The sequence below is a fragment of the Scyliorhinus torazame genome, chromosome 8, assembly GCF_047496885.1.
Source record: "Scyliorhinus torazame isolate Kashiwa2021f chromosome 8, sScyTor2.1, whole genome shotgun sequence".
Classification (NCBI taxonomy): domain Eukaryota; kingdom Metazoa; phylum Chordata; class Chondrichthyes; order Carcharhiniformes; family Scyliorhinidae; genus Scyliorhinus; species Scyliorhinus torazame.
This window is the reverse complement of record NC_092714.1, coordinates 151595358-151621343: the sequence shown is the minus strand read 5'-3', so window position 1 is coordinate 151621343 and position 25986 is coordinate 151595358. Positions and strand designations below refer to the sequence as shown.

At 49.0% G+C, this 25986-nt stretch overlaps 1 protein-coding gene across 4 annotated transcripts in view; it reads left to right on the top strand.

The window, feature by feature from the left end:
* Positions 1 to 25986, top strand: part of akap11 (A kinase (PRKA) anchor protein 11) — a 134421-nt gene that overhangs the window by 74803 nt on the left and 33632 nt on the right. For 3 of the 4 annotated variants that reach the window (XM_072514375.1, XM_072514372.1, XM_072514373.1), the window contains exons 4-7: positions 931 to 987; positions 8223 to 8357; positions 15663 to 15930; positions 20125 to 24988. In XM_072514375.1, the coding sequence (XP_072370476.1) occupies positions 931 to 987; positions 8223 to 8357; positions 15663 to 15930; positions 20125 to 24988 (5324 nt within the window). The remainder of the gene's footprint in view (positions 1 to 930; positions 988 to 8222; positions 8358 to 15662; positions 15931 to 20124; positions 24989 to 25986) is intronic. The other variant, XM_072514374.1, reaches the window with a different exon arrangement.

Sequence of the window (25986 nt, the reverse complement as noted above, 5' to 3'; positions counted from 1 at the left end):
GCCCTGAGATAGGACTCGAACTCAGAGCTTCTGGTTCAGAGGCGAGGACACTACCCACTGCACCATGAGATCTCCCTCGGGAAGAATGTACTTGTGTTTATACGCTATGGCCTCGGGATGTTTCAGCTATTGAACTACTTTTAAAGTAATTGTGAGGCTGAGAAACACAACAGGCAACTTGCACACAGCAAGGTCCCATAAACATCATCGGTATAAGGGACAAGATAATCTGGGTTAGTAGTGTTGGTTGAGGTGTAAGTATTAGCCAGGATCCTGGGGAGAATCTGCATGCGATCTTTTGCTTTAATTTCAATCAGCAAACCTGGCAGCACTCATTCAGCACTAGATCATAGAATCTCTACAATGTGGGAGGCCACTCGGCCCATCGAGTCTGCACCGACCCTCAGAAAGCCCACCCTATTCAGTCTCCCGCCCTATCCCCATGAGCCCACCTAACCTTTTGAATAATAAGGGACAATTTAGCATGGCCAATGCGCCTAACCTTGACATCTTTGGGAGGAAACCGGAGCACCTGGAAGAAATCCACGCAGGCGAGGGTGCAAGCTCCACTCAGTCACCCAAGGTGAACCCGGGTCACTGACGCTGTGAGGCAGCAGTGCTAACCACTGTGCCGCCGTGCCGCCCCACTGCCTGGATTTTGTGCTCAAGCCTCTGGTGCTGAGGCTCAAACTCACAAGCTTCTGACTAGGATGTCATGGTGATGCCACCAAGTCACGGATGAAGCAAACTATACTTGTAAGTAGCTAGTCATTGTAATCTGTCTCCTGCCGCTCACCGCTTTGATGCTTTTTTTTTCTCCTTCCTATATCACTTGTGCATTAACCATAATAAACAGTTCAAAAGTATTATTCCTTAGATATTCAATGCTGAGAGAAAATTGCCTGAATAATCCTTTCTGTGGTTCTGCAGATCATCTTTGTGGGGTTTTCCAGTTTAACTGAAGATACCGATTCTGTTGAGAAGCAGGTATGGTAACTTCAGAGTGTATGAAAATAAGAACTTATTCACTATGACTAAAATTGTGTAGTGTTGTCAGTCTCGTCAACAAACAAAAGTCCCTTTGATGTTTTTTGTTTTCTGTTAAGTGTCATCTCCATTGAGGCAATGTGCGTCATTATCATTTCATGATTTGAGCTCCACGAACTATGTTTGATTATTCTGTCCCGGGGCACAGATTTATAAAAGCAAATTACTGCAGATGCTGGAATCTGAAACAGAAAATACTGGACAATCTCAGCAGGTCTGACAGCATCTGTGGAGAGAGAATGGAGCTAACCGATTTGTGTTTGGAAGAGCGAGCAAATATTAGAAAAAATTAGAAAATGAATCATTTCAAATTTCTACGGCCTACTTAATGGACAAGAAGACAGTACAGGTACATTGAGTAATTACAATTATTGCTGGCTGTACTTTAAATAAAGTTAACATTGGAGTTTTCTTGGGCATTCTAACATCCATAGAATCCCTGCAGTGCAGAAGGTCCATTAAGTGTACCGACCCTCTGGCAAGAGCACCCTAACTAGGCCCACACCCCTACCCTATTAATTCATGATTATTGCTATTCTGTTGTAACGGTTATAGTGTCATAAAGCACAGAAAAGGCCCTTCGGCCCATCATGTCTGCGCCAGTCAGAAACAACCACATCAGTATTTTAATACCATTTTCCAGCACTTGGCCCATAGCCTTGTATGCCTTGTAAGCAAGTGCACATCTCAATACTTCTTAAATATTATGAGGGTCTCTGCCTCCACCACCCTTTCAGGCAGCGACATCTAAACTCCATCCTCTGGGTAAAAAAAGTTTTGCCTCACATCCCCTCTAATCCGCCTGCCCCTTACCTTAAATCTATGCCCCCTGGTCATTGATCCCGCCACAAGGGGAAAGGTTTCTTCCTGCCTACTCTTATCTATGACCCTCATAATTTGATACATTTATCAATTTTGTACCCCCTCAGTCTACTTTGCTTCAAGGAAAACAATCCAAGTCTATCCAATCTCTCTTTGTAAAACTCTCCAACCCAGACTATATCATGGTAAATCTCCTCTGCGTCCTTTCCAGTGCTATCATATCCCTCCTAAAATGTGGATTCCAGAACTTCACACAATACTCTAGCTGTGGCCTAACCAACATTTTATACAATTCCAGCATAACCTCCCTGCTCTTAAACTCTATGCCTCGGCTAATAAAGGCAAGTATACCAGATGCCTTCTTAAACATTGTATCCACCTGCTCTGCTACCTTAAGAGACTGGTGCACATGCACATCAATGTCCCTCTGATCCTTCCGTTTATCATGTATTCCCTCGCTTTATTTGTCCTGTCCAAGTGCATCACCTCACACTTATTTCCCCTTCCTCTAGGCATATCTTTTTCTTTATTTGTCACATTGCCACCATCGTCATTTCTTTTATCATTTACTATCTTCTGCCGTCCATCCAGTTCGAGACCTTTCCTTTTGTTCTGTCCTCGTCTATCTCCTTTTTCCTGCCTCTGTATTTGTTTAAAAGCTGTTCACCTCCATAATATATTCCAGTTCCGATTGAATGTTCTAGACCTGAAGCGGTCAGTCTGTTTCTCTCTCTCTCCACCGATGCTGCCTGATCTGCTGACTATTTCAGATCTCTGGTTTTATTTCAGATTTTAAATATTGAGTATTTTGCTTTTGTTTATTTTCATTATACATTGTTCCTGGTAGCAACAATTCCCGGTTGCTTGCTGGCTAAATCCTTGACTGGGAATGAAGAAGTGAGATGGTTGTTAATAAAAATGACCAGTGGAACATCCTTGGATGGATCAGTGGCGTGCAGCAAGCAAAACACCACAGATTAGAATTGAAAAGAAAACAACGCCGGTCATGCCCAGCAGATGGGCAACTTTGAGAGGGCAAATTAAATAACCACTGAAATGTCACTTAAAAAAAGCCAGCAAGGCCAGCATTTATTGCTGATCCCTAATTGCCCTTGAGTTGAGTGACTTGTTCCTGCATTTCAGAGGTCAATTAAGGGTCAACCACATTGCTGTGGATCTGAAGAAACATCTATGCCAGACCAGGTGGGTGGTGAAGGGCATGAGTGAACCAGATGGGTTTTTATAACAGTCAATGGTGGTTTCATTTTTTTTCATTTTCATTACACCAATGCCATTCCTGTTCAACGGTGCTACCCTTTCACCTTTACCCTGCTTCCTATTTATACCAAGAGTGAACATACTTGTGGGTGATCACCTTTAGATGTCAGAGGGCAGAAATATTGGAATTGTCTTGGAGCTCACCCTCTGACGTCTTTTCCCGGCATTGTGATTCTGTCCTGATATCAAAAAATGAAGATGATCCTTTGATGACGTTTTTATGCCGTTCGCCTGGAAAAATCTCAACTTGATCATTTACAATATTATCGTTTCCTTTTTGTGTTCGGTTACAAAAATTCCTTGCGTACCCTGACTGCTGGGATATTGCTGGGCTGTACAGTTCAAGTGCTCAATTCTAAAATGTTGGATCTTGGTAGATTACCTGCTCCTGAAATTAATCATCGTGGTTGTCATATTTGGAGCTCTAGATTTCAGTTATTTGTGCAGTTCAGAACATGAATATTATTGACAGAGAGACTTGTTCTGAAGCCTGTTGTGCTAGTCTTAAGAGTTCTAGAGTCATACAGAACATAAACATGCCCTTCGGCCACGATGTCTCTGCCGACCGTCAAAAACCAATACCAATCTATCCTAATTTCACTCACCAGCACTTGGTTCATAGCCCACTATGCTTTGGCGATTTAAGTGCTCATCCAGATGCTTCATAAATGTTATGAGAGTACCTGCCTCCACAACCATGTCAGGCAGTGCATTCGATATTTCCACCACCCTCTGAGTGAAAAAGTGTTTCCTTAGGTCCCCTCTAACCACCTACTCCTCACCTTAAACCCATGCCACCCGGACCTTGACACCCCTACTATGGGGAAAAGATTTTTACAATCTATCCTATCAATGTCTCTCATAATTTTGTACATCATCTCCCCTCAGCCTGTGAAGCTATATATTTACATTATTAGGCATTCTTCTATTTGATCTGATGAGTGCAGGACAAAAAACTTTGGTAGCATTTAAAAAAAAATTTAGAGTCACCCATTTTTTTCCAATTAAGAGGCAATTTAGAGTGGCCAATCCACCTTTCCTGTGCATCTTTGGGTTGTGGGGGCGAAACCCACGGAGAATGTGCAAACTCCACATGGACCCAGAGCCGGGATCGAACCTGGGACCTTGGCGCTGTGAGGCAGCAGTGTAACCACTGCCACCGTGCTGCCCCAAAAACTTTGGTAGCATGTCTCCCTTTTCAGCTTTAGATTTGGCCAGTTGTTTGAACTGGAATCTTTTTGCTCTTGCGTTGACGCAGGAAATAACCAGGTATCAGCAGCTGCCTTGAGCCATTAAATGCTGGGAATAGATTTTATAATGGTCAAGCTCTTGTGGCCACCTCTGATGACTGAGGTCTTTCTCATACCCAAGAATTCTGCCCCAGGAACAGATGGACTGTAACATCAACTGGGAGCTGTTCCAAATTGTGTGACTGGTGCTAAAGTGGATTGGAGATAGACACGTCCAGTGGCCTTCACTGAAGCACGAGAGACATTCAGACAGTGCAGTGAAAAGCTGTGCCCTTGTGTTTGGGTGGATGCATTAAACAAATGAACTTCCACATTTGTGAGTCTGTTGTGAAAGGTTATTACATTTAATTATAACAGCTACTGTCAGGACAGAGGATCGGTTTTTAGAAGCAAAGTTTTGTGAAGACTGTTGATTGGCCGAAATAGAAACCTATTGCCTAAAATAGCAAAGAATGTTACCAAATGTTGCAATGGATGTTTATTTTGCGTGTTCCAAAACCAAGATTGAATTAATTTGACTTGGGTTTCTTCAATGCCAGAATACACAGAACACACATTCCACACTCTTCCCTTGCTCGAACACCACAAGCTGTGGCGGATGCCTTCCATAGAGTCCCCAAGGTGCAGAAGGAGGTCATTCTGCGCATCGAGTCTGCACCGACCTTCTGAAAGAGCCTGTATCTAGAACCACTCCCCTTCCTTATTCCTGTAATCCCACCCAATCTGCAAATTTTTGGACACCCAAGGACCAAGTTAGAATGGCCAATCCACCTAACCTGCACATCTTTGGACTGCAGGAGGAAACCGGAGCACCCGGAGGAAACCCACGCAGACATGGGGAGAAAAGCAAATCACTGCGGATGCTGGAATCTGCAACGAAAGAGAAAATGCTGGTAAATCTCAGCAGGTCTGGCAGCATCTGTAGGGAGAGAAAAGAGCTAACGTTTCGAGTCCGATGACTCTTTGTCAAAGCTGACACGGGGAGAACCATGCAGACTCCACACGGAGATCGGAATTGAACCCGGGTCCCTGGCGCTGTGAGGCAGCAGTGGTAACCCACTGGACCTTGAATAGTGATGCTCTATAACCATGTGAATCTGCCCACCAGTCTGATACCGTTGACATCACAGGAGTTGACTAAAGATTGGTCTATTGATCATTCTTCTAATCGGGATGAAGTATTATTTCTGTTCCATTATTCAAGACTATAAAACTAATTTCCAGAGTGTCTGTCCCTGAAGGAATGTTATTCTGTGAATTCCATGTGTTCTCTTCATTTTATCTTCATTCACAAACCTGATGGGAGTAAGCAGTCAGCTTCTTGGTAGCACCTTCATATTTGAAATGGATTTGAGTTTGATGCTGTCTCGCAGGCTTATTCTGTTGTACCAGGTCATCCAGAGCTGACAGTTTCTTGTGGACATTGTGGCATAATCTGTGAACCTACAGGCCTCCTAGTGAGTACACTATCTAGGATAAGGATGGGGTTTCAGTGTTCGGCATCCACAGAACCGGTGTTTAACACCTCTACAATCTTAGTTTTACATCTGGCACCCTGTGTGTCAGAAATGGCATTGTCAAAATGTGTATAGACTCCCTCTTCACGCCATTTGCAGACACATTGTGGCATTTCCTGCATTATACCAGTAACTACACTTTGAAAGTACTTTATTGTCTATAAAGTGCCTTGGGCCGTCTTTCAGTTTTAAAAGTGCTGTTAAAATAATGTCTTTCTTACTAACTGCAAGGAGCAGAAGGTGACCTTGGTTGATGAATGTAATAAAAGGACTTGTTAAGACCAGGAGAAGACAATGGCCTGGATCTCTGCCGCCCACCACCAGTAGTGGGGTCCACTTTGTGGCGGAGAATCAAGAAATCGGGATAGCTTTGTGCCCTTGCACAAGGGGGGGGGTGACAAGTGAGTCTTAATGAGCCATTTGCATCCACTTAGCGGGCCCGGCACTCTATTACCCAGCCCTTCATGATTCTCCGCTGGCCAGGAATCTCGAGGGTGGGGATTACTACAGGTTTCACCAGACTTCAGCCTGATGTGATGATCCTCGCAGTGGGCAAAGGAAGTAACTCCTGAAGGGAATTTCCCCTAAAGTCCACCTGAGGGCCATCCCACTCCCCACAATGCACTACCTGCCCATTCCTCCTCGACCAGACTCTCCCAAAGGGACCCCCACTAACAAAGGGACCCCCACGGAGACCCCCTAACAAAGGGACCATCACAAAGGCTCCCTATTTGAAGCCCCCCCCCCCCCCCCAGAGATCCCCTAACTAAAGGAATCCTCCATAGAGACCCCAGACTGAAACCCCCCCCCCGCCCCACCTTCACAGATGAGACCCCTGTCTAGTCTGGAAACTAGAGAGCAGTCCAGGCAGGAGCAGTGAAAAGAATTACGGCTGTAACACTTACCTGGAAGCTGTGTCCATTCCTGGAAGAAGAACAGTTGTAGCCTGCGTTTAAACCCCTCAGATCCATTAGCTGCAAGCCATTCATTCATTTTTAGTCCTGGGCTGTGATTGACAGCTTCAACAAAACAGCTGCAGCCTTGATTCATTCATGTCCCTTCATGGATGAGTAACTCTCCTGAAACCCCAATGTTTACAAACATTAACCACATCAAAGAGCGGTAAATGCATTGCAATCATACACTTCAGTGATTGGAATGCACGTACTGATTGGGATGAGACGGAGAGTCTCACCCAATGCCTCAGCGACAATAATTTCCTTCATCAGTTAGAATACCAGCAGTGAACGGTGGTGTCATTAAACTAATTCAACCCAAGTATTGGCCACTTAAGGCTCATGTTGAGAGGAATACGTTGGACGTTAGTTGCCTATTGTCAAGTGCTGCTGATCAGGTTTCTCCAGAAGACGATGCTTTTCAATGATGATCTTCTCAGGCAAATGAATCATGTTTTCTGATTTATTGAGGCAGAATCTGCTGTATTCAGAAGCCAAAGCATGCAGAGGGATGTTTATTGCCTCTGATATAGTGCTCCGTGTTCTTTATAGCCCTACTCACACCACCGTAGTCCTCTAGCCTGTACTCTGCTTTTGAGCATTATTAACCTATGTTGGTAAACTGCAGGGTCCCAAAGATATAGTGGGCGGGATTGAACGAAATGGGAACAAAGTCCCATAGCGTGCACGTTTAGTTGCGTGTTTCCCGGCGCTCGCAGCACTGAGAAACACAACGCTATAAAAGGGTACCCCGGTTAGAAAGGGGGCCTCAGCAGGGAACGCCCAGCCGAGGCCACACATATCCCTGTTCTGTGCATTAAGAGCGCCGCTGCCTGGAACTCCTCAGCGTAGCGAGAGAAAGGAATGCCATTTTTAAATGGCGCCCTGTAACCCCCCCCAAAAGCCCTAACGCACTATGGGATAATGCTGTCTCACTTTAATATGCAGATTTGTCTAAAGTCACATCACAACGTCTAGCGAGATCGCGAGGTGTTGCGAGCTGGGTAGATCCGAGGAGTGGGGTCTCCCGCTTTAATCGGCCCCGCTGCGCCGCTTTTCGGGCTCAGCATGGCTATTCGATTGCACCCAATGTTTCTTATATTTTTTGGATATAGGTGCTGGGAGGGGAGAGAATTGTGGTGTGTGGAGTTGTCCACAATACCTCTCAAGGATTTGTATGTGCACTATTCACATGGTGAGTAAAAGTCATGAAGGATGTATCGAGGATCTACCAAGTGGACAGTCTCGCTTGTCATTCTGGAGAGTGTGCTTTTCATTTTGATTGTCCTGACCTACTTAAAACCCATATCAGATGGCGTGACTCACCATGAACACTTTGATTCCTTGCACAGGCCCTGGCTGCTATAGACCCAGAGCTTCCTGGTTTGCTGAATTCACTACAGCTCTACAACTTAAAGAACACTGAAATTGCTCTTTTAACAGATTTGAAGAAACATGCCAGGACAAAAGAGAATGCTCATAGTCAGGTAATAATACCACACCTAATGGGGAGAAACTGCGACGTTACTTACTTGCTGTACAGTTAAATATAATGCTGTGTCCTAGGACAGTACACAAGCTGCTGTATCCATTTTATGGTACAGAGTAAAATACATTCTAATAATTGCAGTTTCAGAACCACTCCAATTAAGCTCATCGTTGTAAGTCGTGCATTAGCATCAGGGTATTAGCTTCAATTATTTCCCATTTCATGATTTTGAATGTGATGAAATTTGTCATTACACCATCTGCCATGGAGCCTTATGTAAGCACATGGATAACCATGCAATTAACTTGCACCGTCAACAGGAAACTGTCAAGACTTGCTGCAATATTGAAGTGGTACATTTTTAAGTAATTTACTCTTTATGTTCTACTTATTACATCCTATTTCTGAACCCATTTCACGAAGAACCTGATTAAATTGCCTCAAAAATACAACTTGGTTCTGGTGGTTCTTCCTGCAAGGGTTCTGCGTATGCAATCATTATTTCTGTTCTGTACCGGCCATGTGGTAATGTATTCCAGTTCAACCTTTACTTTGCAGACAACCTTTACCCTCTTGCCACCTCCCCATATGTGAAGGTCCCCATTCACCTCTCCTTCCATAAGGAATATTCTATCCCCTTGGAGTTGAGGCTTGGGTGAGATCAGAGAGTTATGTCCATTATAATTAGGATGCACACTGCCGTTGGAAAGTTGACATTTAGCTTATTTATTAATGCTCATTGACCTTATTGGGAATTGAAAGATTCTGGGCCCTTCCAAACTTTATTCAAATGCCTTAAATTGATTATTTGATGTTCAACAGCAACATGGAATCAAATGTGCTTTGCATATCTCTAGGGGGAAGGATTCTTTATATATAAAGAAGTGTATAGTGTCAGTCATCGTTCCGTTGGCAGCAACTTCACCCTGAGTGGAAATGTTTTGGGTTCAAGTCCTGAGCCAGAAAAGTCTAGGTTGACACTCCTATGCAGTACTGACAGGATATGCTATCCTTTAGATGACATGTTAACCTCAGGCTTTGTCTTTTCTGTAAGGTGGAAGTAAAATATTCCATGATGCTATTTTGAAGAAGAGCTGGGGATTTTTTTCCCGTGTCCTGGCCATTTTTATCCCATGGCCAACATCAGGAACACCGATCATCAGGCCATAATCACATTGCTGTTTGCAGGGGCTTGCTGTGTGCATATTGCCTGTTGTGTTTCCTATGTTACACTAGTGGCTATGCTTCAAAATGCTCTTCATTGACTGTAAAGTTCTTTGGGCTGTCATGCGGTTGTGAAAGACACTATTAATACAAATCTGTCTTTTAACAAGAACCTCATCAATCTTCATGCACTCTAACCAGAGTGGGCCATCTTTGTCCGGAATGTGGATTTTTTTTTTCTTTATTTCGTGGGAAGTGGCCGTTACTGGCAAGGGTAATATTTATTGCCCATCCCTAAGTGCCTTTCAACCAAGAGTCTTGCTCGGCCATTTTAGAGGACAGTTATAGTCAACCACATTATTGTGGATGTACTGTGGATCACATGTAGGCCAGACTAATATGGACGGCAGATTTCCTTCCATAAACACATAGGTGAATCAAATGGGTTTTTGACCACCATTATTGAGATAAGCTTTCAATTCCAGATTTATCAATTGAATTTGGATTCCACCAGCAGTTGTGATTGGATTTGAACCCATGACCCCAGAGTATTTGCCTGGGCCTCTGGATTACCAGTCAAGTGAAATTACCACAACTCCACCGTCTCTTCCTATTGTCATGGAGAAAATGGCTAAATTCCAGGCTAAATGGTTAAGTTCGCAGATGACACCAAGGTTGGTGGAGTGACAGATAGTGTTGAGGATTTCCAGAAGATACAACAGGACATAGATAGGTTGGAGACTTGGGCAGAGAAATGGCAAATGGAGTTTAATCTGGACAAATGTGAGATAATGCATTTTGGTAGGTCTAACTTAGAGGGGAAATATACCATAAATGGTAAAACTTTTAGAAATATAAAAAGTCAGAGAGATCAGGGCGTGCAGCTCCACAGATCTTTGAAAGTGGCAACACAAGTAGGCAAGGTAGTCGAGAAAGCATACAGAATGCTTGCCTTGGACGGGGCATCGAGTATAAAAACTGGCAAGTCATGCTACAGCTGTGACTAGTGGTGTTCCGCAGGGATCCGTGCTGGGACCTTTGCTGTTCGTAGTATATATAAATGATTTGCATGGGACTTGTGTGGGCGAATAAGACCCCGAGGGTGAAGAGAGTGTTTCTGGAGCGTAGCAGGGACGGGGACGGGGGGGGGCTGGCGCTGCCAAATTTGTGTGGCTATTATTGGGCAGCCAATGTGGCGATGATCCGTAAGTGGGTAATGGAGGGCGAGGGGGCGTCGTGGAAGTGGCTAGAGATGGCGTCCTGTGTGGGCACGAGCCTGAGGGCGCTGGTGACGGCACCTCTGCTGCTCTCGCCGACAAGGTACACCACGGGTCCGGTGGTGGCGGCGACACTGAAGATCTGGGGGCAGTGGAGGCGACACGGGCGAGGTGGGAGCTTCGGTTTGGTCCCCGATTCGGGAGAATCATCGGTTCGTTCCGGGAAGGATGGATGGGGGGTTTCGGAGCTGGCACGGTCAGGGATTAGAAGAATGAGGGACCTGTTCATCGATGGGACGTTTGCGAGCCTAGGGATGCTGGAGGAGAAGTTTGGGCTACCCCCGGGAAATGCTTTCAGGTACATGCAAGTGAGGGCGTTTGTGAGGCGGCAGGTGAGGGAATTCCCGCTTCTTCCGGCAGGTGGGATTAAGGACAGGGTGATTTCGGGTGTATGGGTTGGAGAAGGCAAGGTTTCGCCGATTTACCAGGAGCTGAAGGAAGAGGAAGAGGCCTCGGTGGAGGAGTTTAAGGGCAAGTGGGAGGAGGAGTTTGGGGAGGAGATAGATGAGGGTCTGTGGGCTGATGCCCTGAGTAGGGGCTAATAAAGCCTAATAAAGTTCAAAGTTACTCACAGAGTGCATATGACATGGGTGAGGTTGAGTAGGTTCTTTGGGGTGGAGGACAGATGTGGGAGGTGCTCGGGGAGCCCGGCAAATCATGTCCATATGTTCTGGTCGTGCCCGGCACTGGATGGGTTTTGGAGGGGTTTTGCGAGGACTATGTCCAAGGTGGTGAACGCCCGGGTCAAGCCGAGCTGGGGATTGGCATTATTTGGGGTATCGGACGAACCGGGAGTGCATGAGGCGAAAGAGGCCGGTATTCTGGCCTTTGCGTCCCTGGTAGCCCGGTGGAGGATTTTGCTACTATGGAAAGATGCAAAGCCCCCTAGTGTGGAAGCTTGGATCAATGACATGGCAGGGTTCATCAAGCTGGAGAGGATAAAGTTTGCCTTGCGAGGGTCTGTGCAAGGGTTCCTCAGGCGGTGGCAACTGTTCCTCGACTATCTCGCGGAGCGTTAGGAGGAGGTCAGCAGCAGCAGCAGCAGCCCAAGGGTGGGGCGGAAGTGAGGGGGGTTTCTTTTGGGGTGGCGTTTGGGTGGAGGTGGGGGGGGGGGGGGGGGTTCCCTATTTGTGTTTTTAAATGTTATAAGGGGGGGTTATTGTATATGGGGGAAATCCAATGTATAATTTCTGATTGTTGTGTTCTTGTTTCTTTTTGTTGGGGGGGGGGGGGTTTGTTGAAAAATTTGAATAAATATATATATATTTTTTTTTTAATGATTTGGAGGAAAATGTAACTGGTCTGATTAGTAAGTTTGCTGATGACACAAAGGTTGGTGGAATTGTGGATAGTGACGAGAACTGTCAGAGGATACAGCAGGATTTAGATTGTTTGGAGACTTGGGCGGAGAGATGGCAGATGGAGAATAATCCGGACAAAGATGAGGTCATGCATTTTGGAAGGCCTAATACAGGTCGGGAATATACGGTGAATGATAGAACCCTCAAGAGTATTGACAATCGGAGAGATCTAGTGTTTCGGTCCACAGGTCACTGAAAATGGCAACACAGGTGGAAAAGGTAGTCAAGAAGGCATACGGCATGCTTGCCTTCATTGGCCGGGGCATTGAGTATAAAAATTGGCAAGTCATGTTGCAGCTGTATAGAACCTTAGTTAGGTCACACTTGGAGTATAGTGTTCAATTCTGAGAAGGATGTGGAGGCTTTGGAGAGGGTGCAGAAGAGATTTACCAGAATGTTACCTGGTATGGAGGACATTAGCTATGAGGAGAGGTTGAATAAACTCGGTTTGTTTTTACTGGAACATCGGAGGTTGAGGGTCGACTTGATAGAGCTTTACAAAATTATGAGGGGCATAGACAGAGTGGATAGTCAGAGGCTTTTACCCAGGGTGAAGGGGTCAATTACTAGGGGGCATAGCTTTAAGGTGCGAGGGGCAAGGTTTAGAGGAGATGTATGAGGCAAGCTTTTTTACACCGAGGGTAGTGGGCGCCTGGAACTCGCTGCCGGAGGGGGTGGTGGAAGCAGGGACGATAGTGACGTTTAAAGGGCATCTTGACAAATACATGAATAGGGTGGGAATAGAGGGATACGGACCCCGGAAGTGTAGAAGATTTTAGTTTAGATGGGCAGCGTGGTCGGCGCAGGCTTGGAGGGCCGACGGGCCTGTTCCTGTGCTGTACTTTTCTTTGCTCTTTTTTCTTTGTATAGAACCTTGGGAAGGCTGCACTTGGAATATTGCGCACAATTCTGGTTGCCACACTACCAGAAGGATGTTGGAGGCTTTGGAGAGGGTGCAGAGGAGGTTTACCAGGATGTTGCCTAGTCTGGAGGGTGTTAGCTATGTGGAGAGGCTGAATAGACTCGGACTGTTTTCATTAGAAAGACGGAGGTTGAGGGGTGACCTGATAGTGGTCTACAAGATTATGAGGGGCATGGATAGAGTGGATGGGCAGGCACTCTTTCCCAGGCTGGAAGGGGGTCAGTCACCAGGGCGCATAGGTTTAAGGTCCGTGGGATAAAGTTTAGAGGAGATGTGCGAGGCAGGTTTTTTTACACAGGGTGGTGAGTGCCTGGAACGTGTTGCCAGGGGAGGTTGAGGAAGCAGATACATTAACGGCAATCAAAAGGCATCTTGACAAACACATGGATAGGATGGGTATGGAGGGATACGGCACAAGGGAGTGCTGAGGGTTTTGGCAAAGGTTGGTATCATGACCAGTACAGGCTTGGAGGGTCGAAGGGCCTGTTCCAGTGCTGTTTGTTCTTTGTTTTATCCTGGCAAGTCCTTGCACAGAGCATTGATTAAACATGGAAATTTTATCATCAGACGCCCGGTCAGAGTTTCTTTCCTGGAATGTGAACCGGATCCTGGTTATGAAAGAGCTCCTCTTAGATTAGCTGATATTTGTGTCTTGCACTTTTAAGCTTTGTTATTCTGCTTGATTTACACAGGGTTGTTGCTGTTAGTTGTTTCAGATTTTGAACTAAGATTTCTGAATTCGCCTTTCAGACTGATCTGCAGTTCGGGTAGTTAGCTGCTGGAGATGTGTCAAGGATGCTAGTAAAACCAAGAGGATAACTCTCAGTTAAATGCCATGACACCAAGAACTAACCACATTGCTTAATGAAAGCAAATTGAGATCAAATTGAGGTATACAAGATGATAAACGGTGTGGATAAAGTAGACATGAAAATAGATGCTTTCTCTTGTGGGGCATTCTAGACGAGAGGTCATGGTCTTTGGATAAGAAGTAGCAAATTTAAAAAGAGTTGAGAAACTACTTCTTCCAAAGGGTTGTGAATCTGTGGAATTCGCTACCCCAGAGTGCGATGGATGCTGGAACAGTGAGTAAATGTAAGGATAAGTTGGACAGATTTTTAATTGTTAATGGGTTGAAGGGTTATTGAGGACGGGCAGAATGGTGGCGTTAAGGCCAGAATGAGATCGGCCATGATCGATTGGCGGAGCAGACTTGATGGGCCAAATAGCCTAATTTTGGTCCTGTATCTTATGAACCTATAACGCCTCACTCCCAAGTATCCAACAGCAAATGCAGAAATATTGTTTTCAGCTTCCTTCTGATGTAAGAAGGACCCAGGCAGTGAGGCGGGGGACGACGACAGAAGGCTTCCACTCTCCCAACCATGGCATGGCAACACTGTGATTAGCACTGCTGCCCCACAGCTCCAGGGACCCAGGCTTAATTCCAGTTCTGGTGGCTGTGTGGAGTTTGCACTTTCTCCCGTGTCTGCGTAGGTTTCCTCTGGGTGCTCCAGTTTCCTCCCACAGTCCAAAGATGCACAAGTTAGGTGGATTGAACATGATAAACTGTCCCTCCGTGTCCAACAGTCAGATGTGGTTATGGGATAGAGTGGGCCGAGGTGGGGAGCTCTTTTGGAGGGTCAGTGCAGACACGATGGGCCTCCTTCTGCACTGTCGGGATTCTATGAATCAAGGAAGGGAATGCCTTGACTGGAATCCTGGTTCAAAAAAGTTTTCCAGTGGGGCTTTGCTTCCATTTCAAATCAAGATTCCTTATTTTCAGTGTCACCTTGGAGTTTCCAAGTGTATTCTTTGTTCAGGTGATGACATCGGGATCATCTTACCTGTTTTTCCTGGCAGATCGGGAATTCAACCTACTTACTTAATCTTTATTATAGTCACAAGTAGGCTTACATTAACACTGCAATGAAGTTACTGTAAAAAGCCCCTTGTTGCCTGTTCGGGTATACAGAGGGAGGATCCAGAATGCCCAATTCACCTTGCAGCATGTCTTTTGGGACATGTGGGAGGAAACCGGAGCACCTGGAGGAAATCCATGCAGACACTGGGAGAACATGCAGACTCCACACAGAGAGTGACCCAAGCCGGGAATCGAACCTGGGACCCTGGCGCTGTGAAGCAACAGTGCTAACCACTGTGCTACCGTGCCGCCCTGGGAATCCTGTGAAGTAAATGGCTCGAGCCACCATTGAGTCACCATGTAGACTGTAGTGGTTCAAAGTGAAACCCCCTCAGGGCAACAGGGATGGGTAATAAATGTGGCTTTGCCGGTGTTGGGGTCCTCACAGTGCCATGCCTGATAAGATAACAGAAATGAATATATTTGAATCTAGCTTGGAGAGACCTTTTCAACAAAAGACCAATTGACTAATGAATATTGTTAACTTATTTAGGAACATGTTTTAAGAGCAATTTTCAGCCTTGTGTGTGCTGCTGTTTTAATATTAACGATCAATATTGCATGAAAAAGACGATTCTTTATTTCTGTTGTGCTGATGAATATCTCTTAGCAGCATTATGATGTCTTAAAAAAATGTGTTTTTACCTGTTTGCAGTGTTCCCTGTCCTCAGTGGTCTGTGTGATGAGGCACCCACCAGCATTCCTAAAGTACAGTGACAACTCTGTATTGTCTATGCTTGGCAAATATACAAGAGCAATTCAGTTTACTCTGGATGGGCAATTAGAACCAAACCATCAAACTGACACATACCACACGGAGGAGGATGACACTAATCAGTCAGTATCGTCCATCGAGGATGACTTTGTGACTGCTTTTGAACACTTGGAAGAAGAAGAAGCAGTAACTGCACATGGGGCCACAGGTAAATATGGACTCAACCATTAGCTTGATTAGAAAAGATAATTAAACACCCATTAGAACAGTTGAGCTGCGCCATTCTTGCTGAGTGCAGGAGCTGAACATGATTCATTGAGCTAAGTCATTGTCAGACAGTGGGCCAATCGACCTATCTAAATCTCCGTGTTGGAGTGTGCTGATCATGGTGCAAAATTAGAAACCCAGAATCAGTGTGTTCAACACCCAGCACTGGGAAGGTGAGAAATTGAAATCTCTCTATCATGATGTGGAGATGCTGGCGTTGGACTGCGGTGGGTACAGTAAGAAGTCTCACAACACCAGGTTAAAAGCCAACAGGTTTGTTTCGAGTCACCAGCTTTCGGAGCGCTGCTCCTTCATCAGGTGAAAGAGGTATGCTCCGAAAGGTAGTGATTCGAAACAAATCTGTTGGACTTTAACCTGGTGTTGTAAGACTTCTTACTCTCTCGATCAGTCTCTCTCTTCCCTACTCCCTTTCTCATTATCACAGTCTCTCTCTTTCATGCTCTCTTTCGTGCTCTCTCTCCTTTTCATGCTCTCTCTAACTCTCTTTAGTGCTTACTCTCTCATCACTCCATCTTTTGTGTGCTATTTTGTACGCTCCCACTCTTGCACTTACTCTCATGTGCTTTTTGTCCCTTACAGGTACTCACTCACTTGTGGGTGCTCTACTCTCCCATGCGCGGGTGCAGTCTCCCTTGCGCGGGTGCAGTCTCCTTTGCGCGGGTGCAGTCTCCCTTGCCCGGGCGGAGTCTCCCTTGCCCGGGCGCAGTCTCCCTTGCCCGGGCGCAGTCTCCCTTTCCCGGGCGCAGTCTCCCTTTCCGGGGCGCAGTCTCCCTTTCCGGGGCGCAGTCTCCCTTTCCGGGACGCAGTCTCCCTTTCCGGGGCGCAGTCTCCCTTTCCGGGACGCAGTCTCCCTTTCCCGGGCGCAGTCTCCCTTTCCCGGGCGCAGTCTCCCTTTCCCGGGCGCAGTCTCCCTTTCCCGGGCGCAGTCTCCCTGTCCCGGGCGCAGTCTCCCTGTCCCGGGCGCAGTCTCCCTGTCCCGGGCGCAGTCTCCCTGTCCCGGGCGCAGTCTCCCTGTCCCGGGCGCAGTCTCCCTGTCCCGGGCGCAGTCTCCCTGTCCCGGGCGCAGTCCCCCTGTCCCGGGCGCAGTCCCCCTGTCCCGGGCGCAGTCCCCCTGTCCCGGGCGCAGTCCCCCTGTCCCGGGCGCAGTCCCCCTAGCCCGGGCGCAGTCTCCCTTGTCCCGGGCGGCGTCTCCCTTGTCCCGGGCGGCGTCTCCCTTGTCCCGGGCGGCGTCTCCCTTGTCCCGGGCGGCGTCTCCCTTGTCCCGGGCGGCGTCTCCCTTGTCCCGGGCGGCGTCTCCCTTGTCCCGGGCGGCGTCTCCCTTGTCCCGGGCGGCGTCTCCCTTGTCCCGGGCGGCGTCTCCCTTGTCCCGGGCGGCGTCTCCCTTGTCCCGGGCGGCGTCTCCCTTGTCCCGGGCGGCGTCTCCCTTGTCCCGGGCGGCGTCTCCCTTGTCCCGGGCGGCGTCTCCCTTGTCCCGGGCGGCGTCTCCCTTGTCCCGGGCGGCGTCTCCCTTGTCCCGGGCGGCGTCTCCCTTGTCCCGGGCGGCGTCTCCCTTGTCCCGGGCGGCGTCTCCCTTGTCCCGGGCGGCGTCTCCCTTGTCCCGGGCGGCGTCTCCCTTGTCCCGGGCGGCGTCTCCCTTGTCCCGGGCGGCGTCTCCCTTGTCCCGGGCGGCGTCTCCCTTGTCCCGGGCGCCGCCTCCCTTGTCCCGGGCGCCGCCTCCCTTGTCCCGGGCGCCGCCTCCCTTGTCCCGGGCGCCGCCTCCCTTGTCCCGGGCGCCGCCTCCCTTGTCCCGGGCGCCGCCTCCCTTGTCCCGGGCGCCGCCTCCCTTGTCCCGGGCGCCGCCTCCCTTGTCCCGGGCGCCGCCTCCCTTGTCCCGGGCGCCGCCTCCCTTGTCCCGGGCGCCGCCTCCCTTGTCCCGGGCGCCGCCTCCCTTGTCCCGGGCGCCGCCTCCCTTGTCCCGGGCGCCGCCTCCCTTGTCCCGGGCGCCGCCTCCCTTGTCCCGGGCGCCGCCTCCCTTGTCCCGGGCGCCGCCTCCCTTGTCCCGGGCGCCGCCTCCCTTGTCCCGGGCGCCGCCTCCCTTGTCCCGGGCGCCGCCTCCCTTGTCCCGGGCGCCGCCTCCCTTGTCCCGGTCGCCGCCTCCCTTGTCCCGGTCGCCGCCTCCCTTGTCCCGGTCGCCGCCTCCCTTGCCCCGGGCGCCGCCTCCCTTGCCCCGGGCGCCGTCTCCCTTGCCCCGGGCGCCGTCTCCCTTGCCCCGGGCGCCGTCTCCCTTGCCCCGGGCGCCGTCTCCCTTGCCCCGGGCGCCGTCTCCCTTGCCCCGGGCGCCGTCTCCCTTGCCCCGGGCGCCGTCTCCCTTGCCCCGGGCGCCGTCTCCCTTGCCCCGGGCGCCGTCTCCCTTGCCCCGGGCGCCGTCTCCCTTGCCCCGGGCGCCGTCTCCCTTGCCCCGGGCGCCGTCTCCCTTGCCCCGGGCGCCGTCTCCCTTGCCCCGGGCGCCGTCTCCCTTGCCCCGGGCGCCGTCTCCCTTGCCCCGGGCGCCGTCTCCCTTGCCCCGGGCGCCGTCTCCCTTGCCCCGGGCGCCGTCTCCCTTGCCCCGGGCGCCGTCTCCCTTGCCCCGGGCGCCGTCTCCCTTGCCCCGGGCGCCGTCTCCCTTGCCCCGGGCGCCGTCTCCCTTGCCCCGGGCGCCGTCTCCCTTGCCCCGGGCGCCGTCTCCCTTGCCCCGGGCGCCGTCTCCCTTGCCCCGGGCGCCGTCTCCCTTGCCCCGGGCGCCGTCTCCCTTGCCCCGGGCGCCGTCTCCCTTGCCCCGGGCGCCGTCTCCCTTGCCCCGGGCGCCGTCTCCCTTGCCCCGGGCGCCGTCTCCCTTGCCCCGGGCGCCGTCTCCCTTGCCCCGGGCGCCGTCTCCCTTGCCCCGGGCGCCGTCTCCCTTGCCCCGGGCGCCGTCTCCCTTGCCCCGGGCGCCGTCTCCCTTGCCCCGGGCGCCGTCTCCCTTGCCCCGGGCGCCGTCTCCCTTGCCCCGGGCGCCGTCTCCCTTGCCCCGGGCGCCGACTCCCTTGCCCCGGGCGCCGTCTCCCTTGCCCCGGGCGCCGTCTCCCTTGCCCCGGGCGCCGTCCCCCTTGCCCCGGGCGCCGTCCCCCTTGCCCCGGGCGCCGTCCCCCTTGCCCCGGGCGCCGTCCCCCTTGCCCCGGGCGCCGTCCCCCTTGCCCCGGGCGCCGTCCCCCTTGCCCCGGGCGCCGTCCCCCTTGCGCGGGTAATCTCCCAACTTTGCGTGGGGCCTCTACCCCCTCCGCACCCACCTTTACTATATCTCTCTCTCCCCCCCCCCCCCCCCCTCAACCTGCGCGCGGTGGCTCTATCCCCCCAACCACCCTCGTGGGGGTCTTCTCTCCCCACCCTCGCTCGGTGCTCTTTCCCCCCACTCCCCTCTCACGCGGGGCTCTTTTTTCTGCCCCCATCCTCGGGCAGGGGCTCTGTCTCCTCCCCCCACCCTCGTGGGGGGGCTCTCTTTCCCCCCCCCCCTCGCATGTGGGCTCTCTTTCCCCCCCCCCCCAACACACTCTTTGCCCCCCTCCCGCTCACTCCCCCTCTTTGCACGCTCGCTTTCTCTTTGATGGTCCATATCCAGAGGGCATACTTCAAGGGTAAGAAACAGGCGGTTTAGAGGGAATTCAAGGGGAAATGTCTCCCAGAGGGTGATGTGAATCTGGAACTCTGCCTGAAAGAGTGGTAGAGGCATAATCCCACAATAGTTAGAAAGTCCTTGGAAATGCATTTGAAGTTCTGATGGATCAAGAGCTGGAAGTGGGTTAGGGTGGATGGCTCTTTGACCTGATGACCCAAATGGCCTCTTTCTGTACTGTAAATTTCTATCATTCCATGATTGTGTGTATTTCTCCCTCACCCCTCTGTCTATCTGTGTACTAGTCAGAAGAGTGAAGGATAAACTATTTATGCTCTGATCACAATATGAGTCACCTCATAATCTGCTGATCTCCTTGGCAGATAGACTGATAGTCCTGACTGTGCACACACTGTGGTTTTGATGCTTTCTGGCAGTAGCTGCAGTCAACTTTAAAAACTCTCTATAATTATATAAAATGTCTTGTTTTTGATCTGTCAACTACAGGCTATGATCCCAGTACTGCCAAACAGCAGCGAGAAGCAGCTCGACGCACCTTCGCACTAGACGTTGATGAGAGACCAATTCCTGCGGATTCCTCACAAAGTTGGATCGCCAGCCAGCCAGCTCCCTCATTACCTAGTAACTTGCTGCATAAAGGACCACCACCATATGTGAAAAGCTCAGTTATAACATTAAGCTCAGATCCTGGGAAGCAAAGAAGTTTTTATAGACCATGCAATGCTCCCCTGTCAAGATCCAGCATTGGGCATAAGTCTGTTTCCCCATCTGAGTCTGAAGATTCAGAAGGTTCAAGTCCAAGTCCTGTCATCTTCTTGGATGAGGAAGGATACCAGAAGAGTCTAAAGGCCAAACTAGAAATACCCCAGATCCCAATACTCAAAGATGACATTGAGGACTCGGACTCTGAAGTGAGCGAATTCTTCGATAGTTTTGACCAGTTTGATGAGCTGGACGACATGTTGGTGAGCACAGCTGCCAGCCTGCATGTTGGTGCCAGCCCTCAAAGTCTATCTCTGAACAAGAAGGCTGCAGTAAAGCTGGCTTCAGTCTTCTCCCTGGAACAATGCACTACTGCAGCTGCTGCTATGAATCCGCAGAGGTTTGACCAGCCAGTCCTTCCTGCCAATGTGAAAAAGCCAACTGCTCGCAAGGCAGAATCCCCGTACAACAGCCTGTCTGATATCCCAGATTCGCCTCGACCGGTAAACGCCTCAGGCGAAGAGAATGGATCGCTCTTCAGCCCTATCAGTTCCTCTGCATTCAGCCCCCTTGGGATTTGTGGTAATTCTGAATGTTTTGGAAGAACGGAGGCTGCCAGCACTGAAATCATAAATGCACCAAACCTCCGAGGACTTTCTAACACTTATTCAAATTACGCAGACAATGTTTCACACAACATTATTGGCTCTGTTTTCAGGTACCCACAGATTGTTGGATTTGAACCTCAGGATGTACACCGGTCAGATGGAGTCAAACATTTTGAAGGGCCAGCTTCCGCTGAAAACCCTGACTTGAAACGACCCGCAGTTTATACTCCTGCCCCGCAGAAATGTTCAAACATGCTCAAAGATGGCATTCAGCGAATTGCTACAGAATTAGTGGAAAGAAGTCTTAGTGGTGCTTTTAAGGATTTACAGAAGGGTGTTTCATCATGCACTAGTACCCTTTACCATCTAGCTACGAGACTGACATCCTCTGTGATCCACACAGCCCTGCAGGAGATTGGGGCAAGGCAAGCATTTGCACGGAAGCGGAGTGCGATTAATAATTTGGCGGACTATCTGGTTGGTGACTCGATCTCTGGAGCACTACGAGAGCTGAAGTTTGTGAAGAAGCAAATATTTAACAATGCCGTTGGGCGATTTGCAACTGACCTGGCCGAGGAACTTATTTTTGAGGGCATCATGGAAGTTTGTCAATTCTCCCACCCACCAACGCCAACATCCATCACAAGCTGGTCACTTGATGATGAAGAGAAGATTGTGAGCTCGTATGCGAGAGATTTGTCTGAGTCTGTCCTACAGGAAGCCTTTATTGAATTATCTCAAGTGGATGTGATTTTCACAGCACAAGCAGCAATTAGTATTTCCCTGGATAATGTAAAAGGTTTTGGTGGGGACGGTATAACCCAGGCACTAAAAATTGTGAATGACCCTGCTGAGAAAGAGAAAACGCAGCTTAGAGAGGCTGGATGGTGCGCAAATGCTGTGCCAAACAATGCAAGTGATGATTTGTGCTTGACAGAGGAAGAGTACACAATAGAAAAAGCTTTACTTCGTGTCTCAGGTGTTGTGAGCTGTGTATCAGTTCCTAGTGCTGTCAAGACACTTTCTTGCAATTCTTCAGATTCCCCTCTGAACTCATGCCACCATTCTATAGCACCAGAAGTGAAATCAGAGCAAGCACCAAAGATTGGTCTAGCTGGATCGTGTTCAGGAAGCAGACAAATTGATGAAGTGATGCCTGCCAGCTATGTGAATCAGCCAATGGATCCTGCAAGTCGTGTCACCCGTAGTGGGTATGTTCCCACTGACAACATGTATCGATGTACTGAGGTTACTGACACTGATGTCTGCGAAACATTAAGGAAAAGTGAAGACTTGGACACTAATGATGCTGCTGCCATTGCAGCACAGAAAAATTGGTCAAGAGCAGCAATGATTGATATTGTGGTAAATAATGCTTTTGATTTGGTAACTGAATCTAAAGCAGAGTACAAGGTAGAGGATTATGCTTCTCAACTAAGTAAAAAAATACTCTTTGAGCCTGCATCAGAGAGCCAGCAAGTTCACGAGAACTGCTTTGCTGCACAGTTGGCGGAAGCAATTGTGAAGAATTCAGTGGACGGAGTGAAAATAAAAGTCGCAAAGTTTCACAAGGCACAAGACAGTGGTTTGCAGACAGGTGCTGTTGAAATTTGCAAAGAAAATCCTGAGGGACTCACGGACATTCCGGAGGGCCAAATACAGGAGCAGTTAGCAGTTGGGAAAATTGTTTTAGGTGGACTATGTAAAGATGTGTACTCTCAGTCACCAGACCTGCTGCGAACACCTCCCGTATCGCCCACTGAATGTATTCCCGGCAAAGGTTTGACCCTCCCTCGGCACTTTGCACAGGAGCTAAAGGGTCACTTAGCTGAAGAGTTTCCTCCATGTACTCCCCCACCTAGTCCTACTGTTGGTCTCAAGAATTCAGATGTGGAAAGTGCAGAGGGTGTTGGTGGTCCTGAGCTTGCAGATACCCTTAAGTCATTGACTGAACATCTTCAAGGTCAAGTCTTAATACCAACTTTCCAAACTCCCTCAGCAGAAGTAATTGAACCAAATCAAGAACCAGCTGTAGGGCTGCTTGCAAAGTCAAGGATTGGACTGAACAAAGATGGGTTATTTTCAGAGGAACACCTTCACCCTGTTGAAGGAAGTAGGTCTCCTGGAACACCACCCCCAACACCACAGCAATCATTCCATGAAAAGAGTCTGAAGAGTTTCAGTAGGAAGCTTAAAGGAGAGCTGGCTAAAGAATTCATGCCAGTAACCCCACCATCCACTCCCCATAACCGTTCTATCCCAAGCTTGACAGGGATCTCCCAGGACACTGAAGAAAAGGCTGAGTTTGTGCTGAAGTTAATGAGATCACTGTCTGAAGAGGTTCTGGACATCGAGGATGACGGAAACTTTGATTTTGCTGTGAGACATATGGAGCTGAGGGAGCAAACCAGCCCCATTTTGAGACGGGAAGCAAAGGTTTTGGAAAAAGAAGAATTAAAGTCGGACATTAAGAGGCATGCCCTGCACTATGCAAATCAACTGGCATCCAGCATAGTTTCCATGGCAACTGAAATTGCTGCTATATGTGTCGAAGATGCTGACAAGTGCGATGGCGGAGAAATGAAATGCTTCAAGGCTCCCCCGAGCAACCTGTGGAAATCGGCTGCTCGAAGTGAGCTGCACACTTGGACCACCGCTGCTGAAAGGAAACTTCCAGACGATGTGGGCTCCTTATGGAACTACGCAGGCAAGGTGGCAGGAGAGGTCATTCGGGATGCCAAAAAAATTCTCAGCTCAAAGAAGCGCAAGGTCAGAAAATTCAAGAAGGATGGCTGGCAAGTTGAAAGCAGCGAATCCAGCTTTGGAGAGCAAGAAACTGTTGGACTTGATGGATTAAATAGTGCGGCCGATCAGTGGTCCCGGGAGCTAGTAGATTCTGTGCTTCACTCGCCACAAGGTAACGCTCCTGGGCTCATGTCTAAGCATTCAAGCTGCGAGAGTGTGACTGATGAATATGCAGAATACATTATGAGAATGATTGGTAGAGAAGGTGGAAATGGCGAGATAATAGTGGATCATTATGCCAGTAAGCTTGCCTTCAGAACTGTGAAAGTAGGCCTGGAACAGGCAGCCAGGCGCATCAAGCAGAAGTACAAGAGGAGACTGCTGTCCTCACAACAGTCAAGAGGAGACAATGGGGCTAAAGACCTTTTCAGATTTCTGACCAGGGAGGACAACCAAGATGGGGATCTCTGCAGGAAAGGCCACGATCATAGGATGATCAGAAAGGATTCCAGAGATTTGACCAGGTTCGCAGAATCGGTCACTCAAACTATCACTTATGAAGTGACACAGAAATTGAAGACTGCATCTGGCACACATGGCTTGCCCAAATCTTTAACAGATTCTTGCCTTTACGAAAGGTCTCAGCTGGAACAGATGGCAGAGGAGCTCATCAAGAAGACATGGACTTGCTCAATCCAACCTATTGTCCAGGGGAGCAAACGCTACCACAGTACAGGAAGTTTAAATGATTACAGATGTAACCACGAGAGCATAAATCTAGCACTTGAACATTACATGGGGAAAAGTGGCGATGAAGCTGTTCAGCTAAACGTGACTGAGGGTGGTGTTCGCAGTCCAGAGAGCAGGAAGCAGAAAGAATGTTTAGAGTATGCTGAAAAATTGACAGAAATGGTTTTAAAATGCTCAATAACAGATAAAGAATCAAGAAGTTGCATTAACCAGTTAAGCTGCCAGACTGCTGGTTTCTGCAACAAAGGGACCACAAGAGCACCATGGCATAGCAGTAAACCGCTTACCAAGGCAGAATGCTGTGTCCATAGGACACTTGGAGCTTGTCAGCTCGATGTGCCGAGGATTCATATTGAATTGGAACAGAGAGGACTTTTTCCGGAGGATTTGATGTCTTTGACCATTGAGAAAACCAAGCGTGATCTCAGTAATACCAGCCTGGCAGCAGATAGTGGTATTGGACATGATGGCGCAAGCTTCACTGAAAGTCTCGCTGCAGAAATAATGACTTCAGCCATGATTAGTGCAAGCCAGTCAATTGTAAGGTAAGTGAAAGTTGATCTCCTGTATTTTACATTAACTGAAATGAAAATCTTTTCATTGTTCCTTCAATGTGCTAACTATAAGATTGCCTTGCTCTCTGGGGAGGTTGTTGGAAGGAAATTAACAGTCAGCTGATCTTGCCACCCTCCCCAACACCCGCCAACAATGCCACTGATTGTTAACTGTTGATCACCTTTGTCTCCTGAACCTGACAAAGTTTGTCATCACCATTTATTGGTTGCTGGTAGAAACCGTTTATCTTCTGCTAATATTGGGACAGAAGATGCCGGAAACACACCTTGGGTTAGTCAGCATCCATCAAGTGCTGCAAATGTGAGCCTTTTTAAGAGTTATGTTTTAAAATGTTTCCCTTAATTTGAAATGAGATAGAATGATCTGAATAGGATGTGGTGAGATCATATTAAACTCTGCTTGGAGACAGGCCCATGTAATCTGGTTGATGTGGGGGAAAAAGACCCAAGCCAAAAGCAAGAGAAAATCACGTGACTGTTTTTCACACCCTGACACAAAAGAAGGGCAGCTGATTTTGTGGACGCAGACGTGGAGACTGAGACTGAGACGGAGACAGTTGCTGCTGTGAAAAGTCTGATGTGTTCAAAATGAACCTGTGCACTGTCTCTTCAACCAGTGCACTATTGGTTTGAACTGTTGGTTCAATAGCATCACAGTGCTGATACTTCTCTTGATGGAGTTAGGAGTACTTGTTTAGTCAGACCCACATGTTCAAAGTTTAATGCAAGTGCCACATTTCCTGTCAACCTTCAGGCACCACCCCTTGAGTGTATGTGACTGACTGCGAGTAACCTTGTGAGATATTTGGAAATCGTAAATAAAAATGTCAAACCGTTATTGTATAGAATGGGCTAGGGGGGGGAGAGGGGGATCATTTGATGACTGTAATCCCTTTGATGTAGCTAGCAGATGTACAGCTATATATGTTTCCGGGTAAATGTCAACAATGTATTTCTGTCTGCCCACT